Source organism: Oryza glaberrima, chromosome 2 (genome assembly GCF_000147395.1).
Source record: "Oryza glaberrima chromosome 2, OglaRS2, whole genome shotgun sequence".
NCBI classification, from domain to species: Eukaryota; Viridiplantae; Streptophyta; class Magnoliopsida; order Poales; family Poaceae; genus Oryza; species Oryza glaberrima.
Genome location: NC_068327.1, coordinates 23,166,963 through 23,189,717, shown reverse-complemented (window position 1 = coordinate 23,189,717; position 22,755 = coordinate 23,166,963). Strand labels below are relative to the sequence as shown.

Below are 22,755 nucleotides of genomic sequence, written 5' to 3'. Positions count from 1 at the left end.
CTGCCAAGAAATAGGTGCCAAATTTAAAGGTCGACCCTATATAGCAATAGCATAAAGTTACTACTATTAAAACGTGTTAATAAGTTTTTCTTTTTTCTAAAAAAAATACGTACTTCCTCTGTTTCACAATGTAAGTCATTCTAGTATTTTTCACATTTATATTGATACTAATGAATCTAGATAGATATATATATGTCTAGATTCATTGGCATCAATATGAATGATATGAATGTGTGAAATGCTAAAATGACTTACATTATGAAATGGAGAAAGTACTATATATGTCGAGTGAAACGAAATATAATGCATGTTAAAAACAGAACAAAGATGGATCTGGCATCACAATTACTCCAATAGGCAAGGTAACCTTAAGCTTCTCACATTGTTCCAGCAGAAAAAAGCAGCTGGATCACTACAAAAAGGAAGAGAAGCAATTGAAACCGAAGAAAAAAAAAGAAAAAAAAGGAAAAACGACAGAACCCGATCAGGACGACAGGACAGCTTCTTCCAAATGCACGAAACCATGGGGAAAAAACCTCTTCGTGCAAAGGGAGCTCTCTTATCTTCGCCTCTTGCACGTACATACATACGCATGCACGCACGTCTCATCTCCAGCTTAATTAGCTAGTGACCGGGGCCTTTCTGGCTCGGCCCGGCCGGGAGCTGCGCCGTCCACGCCATGACCGTCGTCGTCGACCTCGCCGGCGACCTCTCACGCAGCGTGGCGTACGCAGCCGCGTCCTGGCTCTGGACTAACGCCGGCGCCGCCCGGCGGCCACCGTCGTCAGCTGCTGGCCGCAGCTGCCTCGCGGCGTCGACGGTGGCGGCGCACTGCAGCGCCGCCACGGCGAACAGCAAGCAGAGGAAGACGAAGACGGACGCCGACGTCGTCGTCGTCCGTGCTGCCGCCGACTCCATAGCTCTGCATGCACCAAAGCAATGCAACTAATTAACTGTTCCGGCTACTATAGCGCCGAACGCTACTTTGGCCTTGCAGTTACACACAAGGTCACACTGTCACTATCACAGATATATGAACTACTCCGGTATTGATTTTGTTTGATTGCGGAGTGGAGTAGACCATTAATTTAGATCTGTTATAAAAACTCGAGTGTTTTGTCGGCATACAACGGTTCTGTGATCCGTGAGTTCGCCCGTATTAATTGTAGCGCGAAAACAAAACCGGGGGAGGATGCCAACTCCCCTCATCTTTTCACGAGAGCAAAGTCTGAGGCACATGCATGGCGATCGAGTACATGAAACCAAGGCTACAGATTTCGTGCCTATTAAAATGCACACTGTCGTTTCAACCAAACTAAACGAGCTAGAGTAGTAGCTACAGCGAGTGTGTCTGGGTTGTCTGCGTGTCCAGTTGCAGGGCTCGCTGTAGATTCGGAGCACATATAGTAGCTGCAGTACGGTTGGACACTGTAGAGGTCGTCGGCGGCGACGGCGCCGGGATCGAAGGAAATCACGCGACCGCGCGGTCGTCGTCGTCGTTGCACCTAGCTGCATACGCTTGCACTGTTTGCACAGTACGTACGTACACTCGCAGCGCAGTAGTTGCATCCGCGCGGCGCCACGGAGTTGGCCGAGCGCGAACACGGGCAAGCTAGGCGGCGTAGTGTACGAGCGGTTCGTCGTCGTCGCGGCTCGGAGGACGGGGGATTTTGTTAGTTTACGGCGCCCGACGACGGGACTAGCTAGGGGCCTAGGGAGGTGTGGCTTTTCTCCGGCCGGAGCAGAGCACGAGGAGGACGCAGATTACGCATTTCGTGCCGCGATACAATACCGGAATTAACTAACCCGTACACGCGCATGGCGCATATGGGCCATTTTCACGTGGGGGCCCGGTTTGCCGTTGACCACCTTGCGCCCGTGCACATGGCCCCGCATAGGTGGTGGTCTATTTGTTTGATTGTTTTTTAGGTTCTCAAAACGCCGCATGAGCTAGCACCGTATTATTTTATACGCCTGTACTCTGCTCGTCGTTACTGTTAACGGGTTTCGTTTTGGAACACGAACAGTCAAACTAAAAGAAAGACAAACAAATGAGTCTTCAAGAATTGAAAAATAAATTAAAAACGGAGTTTGGACCATGGATGGATGACAATGTCGAGGATGGCCAAATTAATAGATCTGCCATCTACTATCTCCGATTTTATTTTAATTGACGCTTTGGACAATAACACGCTCTACAAAATATACCTTTTACCTTATTTTTCTATTATAATATACACAATAAATAAATGCACGTTTATTTTTATTATAGTGTTTTGAAAGACAAATCTATATATGTTTTTCTAGTTTCTTTAAGCTAAATATATTCAAAGTTAATGATGGTCAAAGTTATAAAAGTTCAATCTCAATCTTGTTTAAAACGTCAATTAATATAGAACCAGAGGAGTAGGCGATATACAGGTGGTCATAAAAATTAGCGCGGTCCATTTTCTTGAAAAATGCAGGGCCTCTTAAATACGGTTGATCAGCTGTTTAGAAATATAATGGTCGTATAATACCGTCTTTGCATTTAAAATATGTAACATATAGAAGTAGGAAATTACTATGCATATGGCCCAACCGTATAACTCACGTTTGATTAAATTTGATCAACGGTTTCCTTTAGTTAATCTATGGCTGCATGTTAGAGTCGTACGTCTAGCAGAAGTAATAGCGAAGCTTCAGATGCTTATGACAAACTAGGACTGATTAAGTTACGGCTAAGTCGTAGAAATACGAACAAGAAACAAAAATAGTTTATGATAAAAAAATATCTTACGGTGTTATTATTAGAGCAGGTACAATAACAAACTTTTAGCCAGCTATAAACATATTTTAATGAGATAAACGATGAGGGAGAAGAGCAGCAGACTATAGATTTGTAACCAGCTGTAGCACAGACTTTAATACACAATATGTGTATGACAGATGGTACCATATGTTAATAGTATAGTAAGCAACTATTGTATGAATTGACTATTAAATTGGCTATAGATAAATTGGAGCTAGTAATGGACTATATTATTAAACTTGCTCTTAGCGACTTAAAAAAAATGATAAAAAGAAAACTGCTCAACACTAATCTTTAAAAGTTAAAATTTGGCTAGGACGGGCCTGCCGACGAGAGTTGAAAACGAAAGCGTAAGAGTAAGACCAGGATTATATATCCAAGTGGAAACGTTCGGCAAGTTAACGGTGAGCTCCGTTTCCGCGTCCGGCTGGCGGTGCGAGTGCAGCCGAGAAGAGAAGGTACGGTCACAGGGCCACTCACGCACATGGCTGATCATCTCCACTCACATCCCTCTTTGTGATGGTACGCCGCATGCCAACTTGCCAAGCTGCTCAACCAGTCCAACTTTGACCTGCAGCCATCCGCACCGATCTGCCTCAGATTTGCAACACGTGCAGTATACACTACTACAGAACAGGTCTTTCCATGCGTGGCGAAAAGGATTTTCGCATGCGGTTGGCCCGACTGCATGTGCAAAATCGTCTGTAAAGATCACGATTTTTGCATGCGGCCAGGGCAATCGCATGCGGGCGCTTAAACCGACCGCATGCAAAGAGAAAAAATCGCGAAAAAAATAAAATTAAAAAAAAAGGAAACCCTAGCCGGCCGGCCGCTCCCGCCGCCGCCCGCCCCCGCCTCCAGATCCGGGTGGCCCGAGGCCCGCCGTCGCCGACCATGTCGCCGCCCGCATCATCGTCGGCCGCTCCCGCTGCCGCCCGCCCCGGTTCCGCCGCCGGCCACCCCCGCCGCCTCCAGATCCGGGCAGCCCAGCCGCCTCCAAATCCGCCACCGCCCGCCAGCCCCGCCGCCTCCAGATTCGGGCGGGAGGAGGTCCGTCGCCGCCGACCACGTCGCTGACCGCTCCCGCCGCCAGATCCGGGCGGGAGGATGCCCACCGCCTGCGTCGTCGCCGTCGTGGACGCCGCCCACTCGCCGGATCGCCGCCGTCACCCGCATCGCCACATCGTGGACGCCGTGAACGCCGTCCGCATCGCCACATCGCAGCCGTCGTGGACGCCGCCCACTCACCCGCACCCCTGCCGCCGAGCTAGGTCGCCGACGCCGCCCACTCGCCGGATCCGCCGCCCCCGCTGCGCGCCGGCCGTCGCCGTAGCCGCAGCCGCTCCCTAGGGCGGCGCCGCTGGATCCGCCGCCCGCCGACGCATTGCTGCCCGGTGGCACTCTCGGAGAGGGAGAGGAAGAGGATAAAAGAAAGAGAGGAGAGGAGAGAAAGAGAGAGAGAGGGGGAGGGTAAAAAATAGAGGAGGGAGAGAGAGGAGATGAGTTAAAAAAATTTGAAGTGGTGGGAGGGAAAAGAGAGTGGAGGGAGATGAAATTGGGGTGGTATTTTTGTATGCGGACCACTTAAGGAGCCGCATGCGAAAATAGATTTTTGCATGCGGCTCCTTAAGTGGACCGCATGCGAAAATAGTTATTAAAAATTAATTTAAAAATATGAGAACTTCGAATCAAATTTTAGGATATTAAATGAACTCAAATGAAAAAGTTGTCAAAAACAAAGTTGTAGAACTCGTTGAGATCTACCAATTTTCTTTTGGTCATTTCTCCATCCAAGTTTGATTTAACTATATAAAATTTGAACTTTATAATATAAGAAATTCAAATAATTTTTTCACATAGTAAATGATTTCAAATATAAAATTTGAATTTTCAAAATATGACAACTTCAAACAACATTTTCAAATACAAAATGATTTCAACTGAAAAAGTCATCAATAACAAAGTGGTATAACTCATCAAGATCTATAACTTCTATTTTGGTCATTTCTTTATCCGACAAAGTGATTTTTGCATGCGGCTCCTTAAGTGGACCGCATGCGAAAATAGTTATTAAAAAATTAATTTAAAAATATGAGAACTTCGAATCAAATTTTAGGATATTAAATGAACTCAAATGAAAAAGTTGTCAAAAACAAAGTTGTAGAACTCGTTGAGATCTACCAATTTTCTTTTGGTCATTTCTCTATCCGAGTTTGATTTAACTATATAAAATTTGAACTTTATAATATAAGAAATTCAAATAATTTTTTCACATAGTAAATGATTTCAAATATAAAAGTTGTCAACAACAAAGTTGTATCAAGATCTACAACTTTTGTATTGGTCATTTTTCTATATGACTTTGTTTGTATAGTTTAAATTTGAATTTTCAAAATATGACAACTTCAAACAACATTTTCAAATACAAAATGATTTTAACTGAAAAATTCATCAATAACAAAGTGGTATAACTCATCAAGATCTATAACTTCTATTTTGGTCATTTCTTTATCCGACAAAGTGATTTGTAACATTATTCACAAAATGTACATCTCTTATATAGTTTTATAGAAAGTACATAAGAGATGTACATTTTGTACATTTTGTGAACAATCTTACAAATCACTTTCTCGGATGAAGAAATGACCAAAATAGAAGTTATATGAGTTATACAACTTTGTTATCGATGATTTTTTCAGATGAAATCATTTACTCTTCAAAATATTATTTGAAGTTTTGAAATCCAAATTTTTAATTGATAAAATAAAGTCACAAGAAAAAATAGCCAAAATAATACCAAATAAGAACACAATAACATGATAGAGCATTATTTTAGAAACATTTAGAAAAAAACATCCAATTTGGAGTTCATATGAGTGAGATACACTATTTTCAAATTTTTCAAATTTTATTTTCGCATACGGCTTCTTAAGTGGCCCGTATAGAAAAATCGATTTTTCCATACGAGCCACTTAAGCAGCCGTATGGGAAAATAACACTCGATTCTTGCAGACGCCACTAGTTATGGTCCGCATGGAAAAATGATGGGGCCTCATACAGAAAAATCATTTTTGTAGTAGTGATAAGTTCATTTTAGGTCCCGCCACTGAGTCTGAAATTCATCTCTGGACCAAAATAAAAACATATATAACACATCTTTTAACTTTAAAACCAATATAAACTTGATCCCAAAATAGCTTGGATGACGGTTTTCGACTGACGTGGTGTTTATGTGGCACACTTGTACTTACAATCATAAGAAATGGTGAGACCCACGTATCAATAGGGGTGTAAGTGGCTAAGCCGCGAAACCCACTTATAGGTTAAAATAAGCCGCGAACCCGCTTATTTTGACCTATAAGTGGGTTCGCGGCTGACCCACTTACCCCCTACATATCAATGAGTATCCGGTTAAAATAAAATAAAAAATTTACAATGGAACTTACCGTCAAATTAAAGGATCTGAAGTGAACTTATTCCTAATGCGTGGCCACGCGTGTTGGGCCAGTCGGATTATTCCCACCCCCACATTAACACATAACATAGACCCCTTACACAGTTACACTTTGTCATTTTGCAGTTGCATTGACAAAATCAAGCGGATAATGAGCTAACAAGCATTGCGAGAACGATATGCGGGCATATTATAGGGTGACCAAAGCCTGTCCGTCCGTATTCTAACTTGTGAAGTTGTGATTCTGTGACTATATACAGTTTACAGCATGCAGTTATAAAGCGTGTGTTCTTGGCCGTGAACCTTCTGATCATGTTAGACGCTGAACTGCTGCTGCTGCTGCTGCTGCTGCTATCAGCATTCTGGCAAACCTGTCAGCATGATTGCAGACGCTCATGTTATGCGAAAAATGTTCTGTTAACCACTTACCAAGAACGAACAGATTGGTCCAAGTGTAATATCTAATTTGTGAGGGTTCTGTATATAGATCTTCAGGATGTTACAATTCTTCTATTTGTTGGTGCATACCACTGTATCATATTTGTTCACCCCACGGCTCCAGTGTTCACCTCACGGCTCCAGTGTCACAGACCGATCGTGCTTATCTGACGTATCATATTTGTTCACCCCACGGCTCCAGTGTCACAGACCGATCGTGCTTCTCTGACGTAAAGTCAGAGAGACGTGGGTTACTGATGTGTGAGCCCAACCTTTATGGGTCCCACATGTCAGTGATAAAGTTCCTCTGACTTTACGTGAGAGGAGACTCCTCCGTCACGAACAGCTTGTACATCTGAATCATGGTTTCAGAGGTAGAAATGTAAAGCTACAAATTGCATTCAACGTCCTAATTTGGTATTTAAGAATTTTCATGGATTTTAATGTTTAATTCTACGATTCAATCTGGAATGCAAGAATTAGCTAGTCAGAGGGAATATGCCTCCTATGAGTTAAACGTATCCTCAAGTGTCCACAGTGGCTAAATATATCAGGAAATCAGGCTATGTGAAAATTCCCATCCCTTCTTTACCGGATGTATCATGTACCACCCCGATTCACCGAATGAACAAATGGGTTTCAAGAGGAGAGGATATCTTCAAATTTAAATTTGGATGATCTGAGACATACCACAACTCTTTAACACAATTTTGGTTGTACATGATCAGCATCAACTAGAATCCTAACTTCACGTAGCTATTACATCAGTTCCATGTTCATTGGTGGTAGTGCAAATGGATATACTCAGGAAATAAGCATCTTTCCCACATGAACCTCTGAATTGAAACACCAAACGATCCGGTTCATGCTAAAACCCTCGACCATGTGTCTAGCGCCGATGCCGACGGTCGTCACGCCTGCAGTGACAGAAAATCAAAGTCAGATGCACTTCACCAGAACTCTGAGCAGTGCTAAGTAAGAAGAGTTTTTGTTCTATAAATAACAAAAAAAAAAAGACATACGAAAATTACACATTTGCTGGGTACCTTGACTAGAAAATTTAATTAATTCATATAATACATAATGCACAGAATGGAAGTTAGTATTGAACTCTACACAAATATATATATCCCAATATTTTCCTGAAGAACATATAACACTTTGATCTCTGAAGAACATATTTCTATATTTTTCCTGAGAAATTTTGAATTATCATAATGAACCTGGTGCCTTCAGTTGACTTACTTTGTTTTAGCGCGGTAGTAAAATATAACAGAAATTAATTTTGCACAATTCCAACTTTATCTGATAAGCAAATTAAGTAAATGTAAGCATACCCGTATCGATCATAGTCTCTGGAACGGTCCCTAGGGGAGCGTGACCTTCGGTAGCCCCTTGAATCATAACTATGGGATCTCCCTGATTCTCTGTCCTTGTCCGACCTACTTTCTCTGTCATGGTATCGATCATGGCTTCTCCTGCGGTCATAATCCCTGTCCCTATCACGGCTGCTGCCTCGATCTCCTCTATGGCGATCCTTGCTAGATGCTCTGTCACGTTCCAGGCTCCTGTCCCTGGACCTAGTTATATTAGAGAAAATTGGAACGTTTTTAGTGCCACACATATGAAAGAATTTTGTTTTGCTATTAATCTTAGTTTTCTTAGGAATTCTAAAATATAGAGTACCTTCTCTCATGCTCAGCTCGGTCTATCTTGCGCCTTTTGTTTTTCTCTTCCTGTACACATTTTAAGCATTAGAAAAAAACCACATCTTCATCTCCAATAAAAAGCACATTCAGGTACAAACAAAAAAGGTTAATTATACATATCCATGTTAGCCAAAACCTCGTAAACAACAACCAATTCTCCAGGCAAATCTTGTTTGTAGTGCAAGTTAACTTCTCTGCTAATTTCTTATCTACTTAGTAGCTTAGTCAGTTGATCAGTTATCATGCCCTCTCTATTCTCTCTCTTTGTGACTTGACGTTTGAACCTTTGGATCCTCTGAACTATATTTTAGACTTATTTTATTATTAATATCTGTTTTCCAGTAGGACAATCCTACTGTTCCCATAAAAAGGCCCTTGTCTAACATGCAACCCCACCAGACTTAGCTCCATTCAAAATAGCACAATTTCGAAAAACCTCACCTGCAGTTCGGATAACTTCTCACGTATCAGCATATAACCCATATGAAGTTTCCCTCCAAAATGATCTGCCAAACGCCGGTCACTGTTTGGAAGAAAATTGTAAGCTAAGATATTAATTGTAAACAACACGCATGCTATTATGTAAAAGATTGTGATAATTTATTAGAATTCTTAACAAGATATCTATAATCCACAAGGATAAACATGTATAAAATAAACACGCACATTCTTTAGCTGCAAAAGTAATCCTCGAAAAAGTGGACCCAAAAGCCTGCTGGTGAAAAGGAGTTACAGGTGTTCGTCAAAAGCTGAAGCACTTGAAACCCCAAAATTCTCGTACATTCATGACCCCCATGCAGAAATTGATGGTGAAGTTAAAAAGGATAAATTTACCTGTCATATACGCTCAAGAATGCTCCACATATGTCACACAGGCGCAACTTTTGATCAGTCTAAACAGAGATTGAAAAATTAAAATCATCAATATAAAAGCATCACAACAAAATGCATCCACAGTTCAACACAGTGATAATTTCTTGGAGTGAAAACAAAACAACTAAATATATCAATTTTTTATGTGCACTGCAATGAGCGATTCACCACACTTACAATCTGAACGTGAGTTGACATCTTTGCAGAGTCCGGAACAGGCTGTGGCCGAGCACCAAGCTGTTTAAACATGACAACAGAACACATAAGAGAGATATGGAACACTATTCCTTTGATAACGACCATAGAGGATTTATTCCTAAATTTCTAATCAGTTGCACCAACAAAATTAAAAGCCAAGGTCGATCACCTTCTTTAGAGCTTCTGCTTCATCCAAAAGTTTCTGAGCTTCATCGATCATTCCATTCTCACCTGTTCAATATGGAAGCTAGAAATTAATGAATTTTTGTATATTAACGATGAACAGAAGACAATGAGCCATGTGCTTTGGTAGTTCAAGGAAGGAATATATAGGGAGCATGATTGAAAAAAATCAAACCTAGTTCTTCTGCCTTTTTGAGTTTTTCATCAATCATTTCTTGTGTGCGTGCATCTGGAGCAGCAGCAACAGGTGGTGGTGGAATTGATTGATTAGCAGTTTGGAGTGAAGTCATTAGTGAGACACGGTCCTTATTAAAAGCTTCAAGTAGATGCTTTGCCTGAAAGGGTATGAAAAGTTATACAAACACTAATATGCCTGTAATCTTCCGGTGGCAAACCATTGTATATAAAGCAATATGATGGCAATAAATTTAGTCATATAAAAATATGAAGTCCTCGCACTACACAAACTCCATTGTGGTACACAAATTTCATGATCATTGATCACAGGGACAATACCTGCTCTTCCGCCCTCTGTTCCTTGAGCTTGTCAACCTCTTCAGTAGCCCGAATTTTGCCCTCAGTGTTTCCCTCAAGATCTAGAGGAAGAGACAGTTGATATAATCAAACTCAAGAGAACAAAAGGAGTTGTTTTATGTAGTGTACTCGGAAATTATTCACAACGGCAGGCAAAGTTAGAAAGATTGAGTAACAAAGAGTCAAAGATTTAAGAAACAAAATAGCGAGGGGGAAAAGCAAAAAATATTTGAGAAAGAATTGGTTAATTTTTCCTAAATCAATACTATCCCATTAGGCACAATAAAGAATAATTTGATAAATTATGAAAAAAATATAAAGCATTCATTTTGATTACTGAGGTCAAATTTCCATATTTTTATCATGATTTCAGCAATTGTATGAATGTAAAACATTCTTAGGATCATTTTTAGTTTAGTTCCTTCGACTTCGCTTATTTAAAAAACTCCATTGATTAAACACAATTAGGCAGAAGCCAATTTGGTCCATGCAAAAAGCCAAACACATATTTTTCCGAATATCTTCTTTGTCTAGAGACATTTCCTTGTTGAATGAGATAAAGAGTTAAAGCGAATATGTCATGAACATGATGCATCATTCTCTCTAATTGAATAATTTTCAGGAGAAAATATTAATAAAGATATGGTCAATTCAAGCGGATAGGATGTGGCCATGATGGAATTTCAAACAAAACAAAGGTAAACATCAGATTTACCAAAAGCATCAATCTCCTTCATCTTCTCCTTGATTTGTTTGGAGAACTCAATCACTTCTTTACTCTGCATTTGTACATACATATTGCCACTTAGTTTATCTCCACAGTCGTGGGACCCAAGGAGAACTAACTATTATAAAGGAATATACCTGTGTGACTTCAGTGACGGAAATTGCTATAGCTGCCTTGGCATCGTCCTCCTCTAGACGTTTAAGGGCTCTCTGAATCTTCCTTTCACACTCCGATATTAGTCTTTCTATAGTTTCTTCCAATTCACGGTCATAATTGTCCATACCTTTGGCTTTCGCTTCTTCATATCTATTACTAAGTTCAGGAAACAAATAGAACAGTGCTCTTGCACTCAATAGCAAACATACAGTACAGACTAGCATGTGTCACAGGTTTACCAATAAGAACAGCCGAACAGGCCAAACACTTTCTATGGGTTCTGGTTTTGAGAATAACCATACTAAATCTAAACTTTTACCAATAATTCCTCAAGAATCTTCTATTTTTCTCAAGTTGACCTCGAATCATTTAATTTTGGCAAGAAAAGAAAAGGGTAACATGTGACTGAAGCCAAAAAGGAAAAATATTCACAGCTGGCATGATCTAACGCTTAAAAGAATGCCGGTTCTTGTCACCAGGCACTGGCAGGCACTAAAATAGAATTACATCACTAATATTATTCATAACGTAAATCTTTCAGAATGTAAACCTTATACACCAAATTGTTGTAGCATACTCAAGCATCACAACAGTTAATGTTAGCAATAAGTAAACACAATCAACTCCATTAATATAGATGCCACATGGCCCACATCTAAAAAAATTTAGAAGTACCAAAAGTTACTAAATATGCGTTGAAGGCCATCCTAGCCGAACAAATCGCAGACCAAACATCCCACACCATCGATAAAATGTCTAATTCGTCGCTCTCGCCTTAGAACCACCTCGGCTGAGCACTCCGCTTCTCCGATTCAAACTAAACCGTCAAGCAGGTTGCATGGCACAAATCTATTTCTATTCACACACAAAATCTAACTGAAACATACTAAACCCTAGTTACCCTACATGAATAATTTGAAGGGGATCTCCAAGGATACTCCTTGCGCAGCTGCAGCGAGTGCAGCTTCGGGCATGGCCCCATGTCCATCTTCTGCAAAAAAACAAAACAACGCAGGCGCACATCAGCCACTCGATAACCGAATCCGATGGATGGAGTGGGGATATAGGAGGGGGCTCCGCCGCGAGGGCATCGAGAGTAGCACGGGGAACGCACGGTGAGCTGGAACAGGTCGTGGGGGCAGAGGCCGGCGAGGAAGAGGCGGCAGACGTCGCGGTCGTAGTACTTGCGGCTGACCTCCCGCACGTCGCCGTTGCGGTTGGCGCCCATGAGCTGGTCGAGCTGCTTCCGGATCGCGTCCATGGCGCACCGTCGCCCCCACGCCCCGCGCGCGCGCCGGCGCTGCCCCTCCCCTTCGCTAGGGTTTTGCTTGGCTCGAGGCGGGGTTGGTTGGTTGGTCGGTTGGTTTGGTGGGCGGCGGTGCCGGAGGAAGAAGAAGAAGACGGCTAAGCACACCCCCACACACCGTGCCGTATCCATTTTCGCTCCACGGGCCGTCGGATCGACGATGCACGGTCCAGATGGGCTGGATGGGCTACAGAAGGACGGCCACGCGGCCCATGAGTCCATTGATGACCTGTTCTTTCCTTCCTCCTCTTCTCGTGGGCCTTCTTCTCTCTCCCCCTCCCCGTGGCGCTGACGCGACGCGCTCTCCTCCGGCGAGGTCTCTGACTCTCCAGCGCTGCGCGGCGCCGTATCGCCGGCCGCGAACTCGAGGCTGGGCTGGGCGGGCGTATCGTTCCTGCTCCCGGAGGTAACCACCCTCCCCTCCTCCGCATCCTCTCGACGGCGCGTAGCCTTCTGTCCGCCTCTCGTTTCCGGCGTCGCTTCGCTTACCAGTTGCTAGGATCCTCGAGGTGTGCGGCGGTGTTCCCGTTTCGTCCGATGCGCCGATTGAGTCTTCGATTGCTATTATCATAGGAGATGGATTGTTTCGTCCAGTTTTCAACTTCCGTTTTTTGGCTCCTTGCATCGTTGGTGTTGTGTTGTTATTTGGTACTCGCTACTCCGTATCCCAGTGTCTCCACATTTTCGTTGGCGTTGTGCAAAGCAATCATGTCAAATGTGTGGGATGTGAAGTGCTAGATTGCCAAATATCTCATTCAGTTCTAGATTTTCCAATGACCAATTCATATATTGGTATATTGGAGTAATTGGGTTTGATTGTGCTATAGCCTATTGCCTATAGTAGTTGGAATTGGTTTTGTTGTGCATGGACTGTATTGCTGGCAGTGGCATTATTGATCTCTAGATAGTTGATTCATATGAAACGCTTCTGACTAGGCGATGTGCAGCCCAATTGTGAGCCACGTCTAGAAGCCATTTATGTGTTGTTTGAACAGTGACGCATCTTTGGAGAACCTTACCTGCATAAGTTTTAGGCTTCATTGCTTTGAAGATTTTATGTATGTTCTTTATAAGAATGCATGAGCATATACTAGACTAAGTACATAAATGGTTTGCTTCATTGGACCTTTTCAGAAGACTGTTATGATGATTTGAACTACTGCTTGGTATTACAATGGAGAACCTTGAATGCACAGTTGGGAAAGATGGCTTAAATTTTCAGTGCAACCTGTGTGATTCAGATGTAGTGCATTCCATGGCAGAAATCCTGCTTCGTGGATTGGCAACTGCCTCAGTTGACAGCACTACTGGTGATATCTTCAAGAGCCCATCTTCTGTAGCTATTGGAATGAAGAGCGAGCTAGCAGAATATTTGATTCAGAGGTCCATGACGCTTGTTCGTGAGGCTGTCGACGGAGGCGAGGATCACTCAGAACAATTAATAAAAGCATCCACCATGCCGACAGAGTTCCTCTCAGACTTGATCGATGGTTTTGTAGCATCAAAACGGAACTTGTTGAGCCATGTGTCTGGGTTTTTGTCTAGCGAAACCCGCTTGAACAAAATTAAAGACTTCATACAGAAGCTGGAGATGGAGAACTTCTGGGCACCAGATGTTAGAGAGGCTACTGCAGGGACTATTCTTAAGAGTATAGACATGAAATGCATTATCCATTGCCCTGAGAGATTTGACACACAAGATAAGCTGGCTGAACACAGGAATCTGTGTAGATTTAGGATAGTAAACTGCAAAAATGATGGATGTTTAGCTTCCTTTTCTGCTAATCACATTGAGAAGCATGACTCTGTCTGCCCATTCAAAGTCCTACCATGTGAGCAGTTGTGCGAGCAGCATGTTATGCGGTGTGAGATGGACAGGCATTGTGCATCAGTTTGCCCTATGAAGCTTATTAACTGCCCTTTTTACCAGGTTGGCTGTGAATCAGCCTTTCCGCAGTGTGTTCTTGATAAGCATTGTTCAGAGCGCCTTCAAATCCATCTGATGTATATTCTTGAACTAACTACAAGACATGATGCTTTTGTTAATGATATGAATCAACGATTACACCTCCTTGAGAAGGTTAGTATTATTTGTACTGTACCCTTTGAAGCCATATTTGAACTATGCTTATAGCTTACCCTCCTTTCCTATTTAGCTTGATATCTGCTCAGTGTAAGATTAGAGAATAAAGGACTAACAATTATTCAAGTATTCAACTCAACAGCTAGAAGCAGTATGTAATTGTAGAACTAATGAAATAATACCCATGGTTTATCGGAAGGCAACCCAGGACAATCGAAGTATGGAATACCTTTTTTCACTCGTTTTGTTGGAGGACTGCATTGAATTTCATTGACTTGAGACAGAGAATGAGTACAGTTGGGCTAGAGCACACGCAATTTTTTTCGTCTGAAAAACAAGCAACTGGTTGTCTGTACTCAGATTAATTTCCTGAGCTTATGGCTCTGACAATTCTAGATATCGCAAGCAGTGGGTATATTTTTGTTTACACCAAGTTGTAATTTTTGAATCCCACTGGGGCTTGTTACCCATAATTATTAAGGGAAATATGCATGTATTTCTGATGAATCAGTTCCCAAATAGGATATCTGGATTAATTACTATTTTCAATCTTATTACAGGCCCAGTCACTGAATGAACTCTCTGGGGCTTTAGATAACAGAACCCTCACTCTAACAGCAAAGGAGCAAGAAGCAAAGATCAAGAAACTCGAACAGGATCTCAAAGTGCAAGAGACAAAGCTGAAGAAACTTGAAAGCGAGTTTAAGTCAGGGAAAGTGTGAATACATCCTTCGGCCATCCCGGCTAAAAAGAAGTGTGAATGCGTGATGTTGTGATTATAGTGTTACTGTAAAAAACCAGGACGTCATACTTTAGTAGCTGTAAATAATAATTAGCACCTCCTTACAGTTTACCATACTTCTGTGTGTTGTTCATGTACGATAAGAAAATAAGGTTTAGAAAAGTCAGCTTCTCTTGAATTCTTTTGTTAGTTTGAAGTAACAGTGTTTGATCTTTTCTGTATCATGCAGTAAGTACATATATATTGTGGAGATGAAGTTCATTTGGATCATCTGCCATCTTCTTCAATGTGCTGGAAGTATCTGTCGGTGGGAACTACACATGGGTTTACAACTACAGTTTTTCATGTTAAAGATATTGCCTCAATTTCATGACTGGCTTGGTTGTTTGACTCTTCTTTTAGGACATAGTCACAGGCAGCTTCCAAAATCTTGCAAACCTCTCTCCTGTACTGCAACATATCATGTCAAGAAGAAACCATTAAATCCTGTTTTTGGAGGGGAAACAAAATCTTTAAAGTGTCTCTGTTACCATATGGTTGCATAATTAGAGGGCTTTGTGGTACAGAGTGCCCTAGAATCAATTGTTATCACCCATTTGTCTTGCATCTAATTTTTCAGTGGTGGTGACTGCTTTTCCACGGCATTAAGATCAAGGAGTTCTTAAGTCTGGGAACTTTGGTGACTGGTGAAATCATTTTACGAAGTGATACAGGAGGTTAGAATTCTGAACTAATGTTCATCCCTTTTTTTATGCCATAGAGTTGTGAAATTTGAAGTAGAATAATGTGTTCCTAGTCTCATATTCATTTTAGGCCACCTTAAGATAGTATTAGCATACCTCATCAGTTGCTCCAGACTTTATTTTGGATTGCAAAATGCACCATTTCTTCATGTTTACTCCTATAATGTGCATAAGCATAATGTAATATTTAACAGAAACATCTTTTGCTAGCAAAAGTTTAGCTTAATACAATGTATAGCCAACTTACCAATCTTTATATCAACTTGACATGTTGAACTGGAGGTTGTTCTTAGATGCCACCTGCAGTGGATCTATGACCAAGGTATCAATGGCAATTCCTCTCTCAGGAAAAATAATTACATCTTACTGGGAAGACTGAATATTTTGTGGTTTTATACAGAGAAAGAAATGGTTAAAGATGGGCCACTTGGTCTCCTCTTCATTAGCATTAGTATCTATTGTGCAAAATGAGTACTTTACTATATTAACTTCTTAGACAATAGAAAAGATTGCTGAAAAGACATAGAAACGGAGAAGCAAGTAACAAGTTCTCACAAAATTACTACTTTCCTGACCAAACAATCTTTCTAATATTTCAAATTTTCTATTTCTATTTGTTCGTGTTGTCAATAACGGTGGCAAATACCTCAAAGTAAGAACCAAATGGAACATCATGTGCCTGATGCTTTGTCTCATAGATCTGAAATGAGATAGTAAGTCATAATTTCATTAAAGAAGAAAAATCAAGAAAACTTGATTCACAGTGGACCTATCTGTTACTAATTTAATCTTACCAGATTTGTTTTGTTCTTTGAGAAAGAAGCACGTTGCCATTCTGTCACTGCAGTATCTGGGGGACATAAAGGACTGTGGCATAGAGACCTGAACATCACTTCGCGGATCTTGCCGCCATACTCATCTGAGGGGTACCACTTGCTAAGCTAGAGAATGAAAAATCAAAACACTATAAATTAAAAAAATGTTGGTTATGCTACCAGTCACTAGATTAACACATCCAAGGATTGACATAGCAAATAGAACATGCGATTGGTGCTACTGACAAAATAGGAACCTTTAAATCTGTATCTTTTCTTCCATGTCGATACTGCTGGAAAAACATTGAATTGTCACCTAATATGATACTGAAGAACTTCTCAGATGTGCCAGGGAAGGTTTTCTGATGGACAATGTCATGTTGAAAATTAGGGGGGAAAGGGATAACAAATTGTGCATTGAATATGTAGGAAAACAACTTGGGATGCTCACACTGGTTGCATCTACAAGAACATGTTCATTGATGAAAGGTTGGAATGCTTTTGCTTGTTCAATGCTTCTTTCTGCTGTCTTTAGGTCATCTGTTTTGCTACAGATGACATCGCTGCTTCTTCTTTGTTGAAGTGAATGCATTCTGACCTGTTTGTAGGAAAGAATTACAGATGCTCAGATAATTTCTGCAAAATCAACAGAAAATATTCAAGCTAGAATAATTTCTGGATACCTGTTTTTCAGCTTCTAAGGTTGCCCTGTAACTCTGCAGAGCATTCTCCAGGGCCCGAAATGTGCGGTTTCTATTCCAGAATGATGTGAATTTGTACCTGATTCTTCCTGAGAAATCAAGCCAGGTATTTTCAACAGAAAATCTCTACATAGATTTCTAACATGAATAGTTAATCTAAATTGTATATTCCCTCCGTCCCAGAATATAAGAAGTTTTAGAGTTGGACACGGTTATTAAGAAAGTAGGTAGAAGTGAATAGTGGAGGGTTGTGATTGGATGAGTAGTGGAGGTAGGTGGGAAAAGTGAATGGTGGAGGGTTGTGATTGGTTGGGAAGAGAATGTTGATGGAGAAGTTGTTATATTTTGGGATAAATCCTGAGGGCTAAAAGTTGTTATATTTTGGGACGGAGGGAGTACCTATTAGGTTTATGATTTTCTTTGCTGGCGCAACTTTTACTGGTAAAAGCCACTTCTTTTAGAGTAACTCAACTTGAAAATGATACAGTTCAAGCTCTCTGGAGTTCAAACTTGCACAAATGTGGTAATTCGATTCTATGATATTAAACTACTTTTCCAATTTAGGCATTTTCTTGAATCCAACGTTTTAAAAATTATGAGATTGAGCCAATAAATTACCATTTTGACTGCATGAAGGGGGTGTTCCATGACCACCTGAACCGGTACGAAGAAAAATAGTAATTGCTGGGTTGATAAGGGAATGCTGACTTCTTTTTATCTGCGGGATAAAGTGATGTGGATGTCTACTATCTCAACTGATAGAAAGCAAATACTAAGTCCACGGAAAGAGCTTCGTAGGTTGCATACCTCATCTATATCTTGTAATGGAATAATCACCTAAAAAATTACAGGTCTTAGAAAGCGAACTGGAAGTTCTCAAAATAAAAGTAATAAGCTCAAGAAAATCATCTAAGGGATAATAAGTGTGTAAATTTACTTAACAATATTTCCATGCTGTTATTGATTTACCATGGAGATAACTAGAAAGGAGCATAAATAACAATGTTCAGCTTCAAGTAAAATAATTAAGCAATGCATGTTTCTTCAGATCCATGTACTTTACATTCAACTGTTTGGAGAATACATTGGAGTGGAAGCACAGATGCCATAAGGAGATGTACATACGCCCATGGTGCAGGAAAGACCTCTCCAGAGCACAAGAATAACTTTGGTGAACAATCTGGAAGTACAAGAGACAGATGGAATGTTTCAGCATAAGAAGCATGAATCATCATGAGGAAGAGTCAATTCTGATGAGTATGAAATACTGTATAAGCAATTGTAATATCAGGAATTAATACTTCATCATGAGGAAGTTCAAATATAGCTTGTAGAAGGCCACTATCTTGAGTTATTGGCAGGTATTGCTTGCTTAGCATCATCGTTCTCTCGGACTCGATTCCAACACATTGGTCAAACAGACTGGAGAAAGAGGGGAAAAAGGAAAATAAGAAGATTGCTTATCATCAGGTATGCTGCTTCCCCCTCCCCCCCTCCCCCCCTCTTCCTGATTAAGATTACCTCTCAGAAGTCGGAAATACTTTAGCTGAGCTAAAACGCAGGCAGATCTGCAACCATATTTCGTTAATTGTAAATACATCCTTAAAAGTTCATTGAATATTTGAAGTACAGAAATAGTGGTAAGTTAGACAATATCACTTATTCATCAATTTTACACTTTACCTGACCAGATTTACTGTCCAGGTCGAACCAAGTAGCTCCTGTTTCGTCTTCACCGAGAACGGCTACAGTTACAGATCCAATAACTTTGCACTTGCACACTGTGTCCCAGTCGTACATTGTTATGGTTACCTATATACAGAAGAGTATATCAGGCAGGCACCCAATGTTCGGCATCAAATGTTAAAAGGAGCTCATCTTTTGAACGGTTTCATTGTAAGTATCAGTCACAGCTGTTGGGTAAGAAATATTATGGGGGAATTGTATCTACTCCAGATTTTTACTACTCCATCCGTCCCAAAATATAAGACGTTTTAGAGTTGGCCACGGTTATTAAGAAAGTAGGTAGAAGTGAATGGTGGAGGATTGTGATTGGATGAGTAGTGGAGGTAGGTGGGAAAAGTGAATGATGGAGGGTTGTGATTGGTTGAGAAGAGAATGTTTGGAGAAGTTGTTAAATTGTTATATTTTGGGATAAATTCTAAGGGCTAAAAGTTGTTATATTTTGGGATGGAGGGAGTACTTAATTTCCATCCTTTTATTTTAGATAATGGAAACTTTTATTGAACTCGGCCTTTCCATTCTTTTGTAGTACAATGTTTTTCTAGGCTAAACCTTACTTTTGAATCATTGACAGGAGCAGTGCAAAACTGCAAATGTCACATTAGAGAAGCTAGCTGATGCTGCACTTGCAAGGTAATGCAAAGCATATGCACCCGCAAGTATAATTTATTGTTCTGCTTGCTACTCATAATTTCTGCTACTCAGCTGGTCGCCAATTATGCTGTGTTATTTGGACCACCATTTTTCTGACGGGAAGAAATCTGCCACATGATTATGACAAAGCAAAGTGACTTTGAGAATTTTACCATGCGACTTTCTGCTACAATTCTGAAAGCTCAGCTGCAAGCCAGGCAGCCAGCAATATATACCGCTTGGCCGAAGGATCCAAATATCTAATCAGCAAGGATGAAAAGTAGTACTAGTACAATAGTGCAAAAGTATAGCTTTGTATCAGGGACCAAGGCTGGCATACACCCTGTGCCGTTTTTCACATAGCATTTGTCTAATCTGAACCCATCACACTCATACGTTTTTGCTTTTCTCGCACGCTTAAGATGAGAAAAACAGACTGGATTAAAGCTGGATTAACTATTTTATCTTTTTGGGGGCAACCTGAGACACTATGATTAGAGTTTCTTGGTGTATAATGGAATTGTAATGATGGACACTGCATCACCTTTTCACTTGTGACACAGAAACTTGGAATGCAATTGAGAAACATATCAGAAATTCGAATTCACAACATGGCAAACTGTTGGTACCTCAACTGGGAGCTCTCTAACCAGGAAGTTGAACTCCTCCCCCCACAACGGGTTTCTTGAGCTAGGCACCATGGAACTGCAAACGCATTAGGCCATGCTTGCTTTTTAGAATGATTTTTTAGCTCAGACATGATTATATTAGAACAAAATACTGTGTGAAGATGAGGCATAGCGCAGAGAAGTTGTAATGGCAGGTGACCTGAAGCGTCTCTGCTCGCCGCAGGAGATGACGGCGTAAGGATCAGAGCTCCCGTTCAAGTTGGCGCCGATGAGGTACTTGGCAGAGAGCAGCTCCAGCTGATTGCAAAAACAGAAAAAGGCACACGGAAACAATTCAGACATGGAGTCAATTAACCTTGCAGATAATATAAGCAAGTACCTTGATCACATAGCTGGTTCTGCCCCGAGAGTGAGGGCTACCATCTGGAAGAGCAACCTGCAATGCAAACAAATTGTTCTGATAATTAAGAAGGAAGTGCAAATGTGCAATGCAAACAAATATAATGTGGCTCACCTTGCTGGTGCCTCCAAGTTCAGCGGCCGCTGGCTTCCCCTTCGCCCGCCGGCGCCGGCAGCCGCAGCCACCACAACCACCGTCTCGGCGGCAGCTCGCGGCTGCCGTAGTGGTAGGAGAGGGCGGCGGCGACGAGGAGGAGGCCGGGGACTTGGTGCTGGACTGGACCGCCTGGTCGAGGAAGAGGAGGAGCAGTGCCGCGACGAGCAGTGCGGCCGCGGAGACGGCGACCTCCGCCTCCCACAGCGACGGCAGGAGAAAACCCCGCATCCACGAGCTGAGCCCCGCAGCCTCCATGGCAAACTCCTCGAGGCAAAAACCAAAGCTCGGTTCGTGCGGGGCGCTGCACGCATTTAAAGCGAGCCAAAGCCCAACCGTAGCGTGGTGCAACCGCGCGGTTGGTGATCACGCTACCACTGACTAGCTAGTGAGATTGCCAAAGGCGAGAGAGCGAGCGGAAGGACACGCTCGGCCCGGGGAGCCGAAAGGCACAAGGCTACAATGATTAGAGGGCAAAATTTTTGATATAGAGAATATGGCTGTGTTTAGTTCCCGCCAAAATTAGAAGTTTGGTTGAAATTGGAACGATGTGATAGAAAAGTTAAAAGTTTATGTGTAGAAAAGTTTCGATGTGATAAAAAAGTTGAAAGTTTGAAGAAAAAATTTGGAACTAAACTCGGCCTATGTAATAGTACGTGCTGGCATATGCATGCTCGGACGCACCCTTCCATAGTTGATAACTGATTGTTGTTACACGGACACTATTTGTCCTGTTCACTTTCAGCTTTGTAGGTGCCAGTATTTTGATTTTTAATGTTGTGTTATGTTGAGGGGTTAGGAACCCACACTGCTTAAGTATTAGCTTAAAAAACTGAAAATGGATTGATACAATTTTTAAAATAATTTTTATATACTTTTTAATTAAAAAAATATACTATTTAGTGGTTTGGGAAACATTTTTTTCTGAAATAAAAAGTAGAAGTTGGAAAAGGGGTAAAAGAACACATGCTAGCTACACCTCGCGATTCGGGGCGCAGTGTTGTGTGGAACTGTGGACTGGGTGGTGTTGTCGTATTTTGCTACAGTGCTGGCCTTTTGCCGCTCAGTACGTTACTCTGTTAAGTGCGTAGGTTGTTCTGGAATGGGCACTCTGCATGCTTTTCCCATGTAATAGTTGCATTGTTGCAAGCCTGCAACTACGATACTTCTACACCATTATTCTCTGTTCCTCAGCAAAGCAAATATTCGGTGTCAATGTTTGCATTCATGGACTAAACTTTAATCCCTGTCACATCAAATATTTAGACACTAATTTAGAGTATTAAACATAAACTACTTACAAAACTAGTTACATAAATGAGAGCTAATTCGCAAGACAATTTTTTAAAGCCTAATTAATCCATAATTAGTACATATTTACTCTAGCATCACATAGCCTAACCATGGATTAATTAGGCTTAATAGATTCGTCTCGCGAATTAGTCCAGGGTTATGGAATGAGTTTTGTCATTAGTCTATATTTAATACCTCTATAGTGTCAAACATCCGATGTGACAGGGACTAAAAATTTTAGCCCCATCCAAACAGACCTACATGTACTGTAGTGATTGGACAGGAATGGCCAATGCCCAATATTATGGACAAGACATTAACACAGTCGCAAATAGCACTGATCTAGAATGTTTGAATCATGGAACTTTCACGCAAACAATTGAACAATTGGGACGGCTAGATCGACGAAGCAGAAAGAATGAAGAGCTTGTAAGTTCATGATCGAGAGCGG

General features: G+C 41.4%; 3 protein-coding genes across 7 annotated transcripts; 1 reads left to right on the top strand and 2 right to left on the bottom strand.

Annotated features, from left to right (window-relative positions):
* Positions 1-7,316: 7,316 nt before the first annotated feature.
* Positions 7,317-12,452, bottom strand: LOC127764201 (uncharacterized). Of its 3 annotated transcripts, XM_052289045.1 has the most exons (13): positions 12,178-12,447; positions 12,002-12,054; positions 11,045-11,213; positions 10,896-10,959; positions 10,163-10,242; positions 9,822-9,981; positions 9,633-9,694; positions 9,443-9,502; positions 9,227-9,285; positions 8,834-8,915; positions 8,370-8,419; positions 8,021-8,263; positions 7,317-7,600 (listed from the first exon to the last, which is right to left on the bottom strand). In XM_052289045.1, the coding sequence occupies exons 1-13, from the start codon at positions 12,322-12,324 to the stop codon at positions 7,573-7,575; spliced, it is 1,257 nt and encodes a 418-aa protein (XP_052145005.1). In that variant the 5' UTR covers positions 12,325-12,447; the 3' UTR covers positions 7,317-7,572. The 3 variants fall into 3 exon arrangements, with proteins under 3 accessions (XP_052145005.1, XP_052145006.1, XP_052145007.1); XM_052289046.1 differs by lacking the exons at positions 7,317-7,600; positions 8,021-8,263; positions 8,370-8,419 and adding an exon at positions 9,059-9,107 and having other exon boundaries at positions 12,178-12,452; XM_052289047.1 differs by lacking the exons at positions 7,317-7,600; positions 8,021-8,263; positions 8,370-8,419 and adding an exon at positions 9,059-9,104 and having other exon boundaries at positions 12,178-12,451.
* A 141-nt stretch (positions 12,453-12,593) lies between these two features.
* On the top strand, positions 12,594-20,308 carry LOC127764159 (uncharacterized). Of its 3 annotated transcripts, XM_052288993.1 has the most exons (9): positions 12,594-12,775; positions 13,504-14,449; positions 15,013-15,910; positions 17,182-17,241; positions 17,475-17,559; positions 18,502-18,923; positions 19,158-19,349; positions 19,771-19,829; positions 19,902-20,308. In XM_052288993.1, exons 2-3 carry the CDS (start codon positions 13,544-13,546, stop codon positions 15,172-15,174), a joined length of 1,068 nt encoding a protein of 355 aa, XP_052144953.1. In that variant the 5' UTR covers positions 12,594-12,775; positions 13,504-13,543; the 3' UTR covers positions 15,175-15,910; positions 17,182-17,241; positions 17,475-17,559; positions 18,502-18,923; positions 19,158-19,349; positions 19,771-19,829; positions 19,902-20,308. The 3 variants fall into 3 exon arrangements, with proteins under 3 accessions (XP_052144953.1, XP_052144954.1, XP_052144952.1); XM_052288994.1 differs by lacking the exon at positions 17,182-17,241; XM_052288992.1 differs by having other exon boundaries at positions 17,182-17,559.
* Positions 15,502-21,270, bottom strand: LOC127764161 (BAG-associated GRAM protein 1-like). The gene is made up of 18 exons (XM_052288995.1): positions 20,973-21,270; positions 20,838-20,894; positions 20,658-20,755; positions 20,459-20,534; positions 19,137-19,265; positions 18,975-19,021; positions 18,755-18,875; positions 18,517-18,633; positions 18,261-18,290; positions 18,072-18,171; positions 17,436-17,542; positions 17,204-17,350; positions 17,010-17,114; positions 16,732-16,878; positions 16,584-16,637; positions 16,185-16,248; positions 16,034-16,095; positions 15,502-15,644 (listed from the first exon to the last, which is right to left on the bottom strand). Exons 1-18 carry the CDS (start codon positions 21,267-21,269, stop codon positions 15,537-15,539), a joined length of 1,866 nt encoding a protein of 621 aa, XP_052144955.1. The 5' UTR covers position 21,270; the 3' UTR covers positions 15,502-15,536.
* Positions 21,271-22,755: the final 1,485 nt, after the last annotated feature.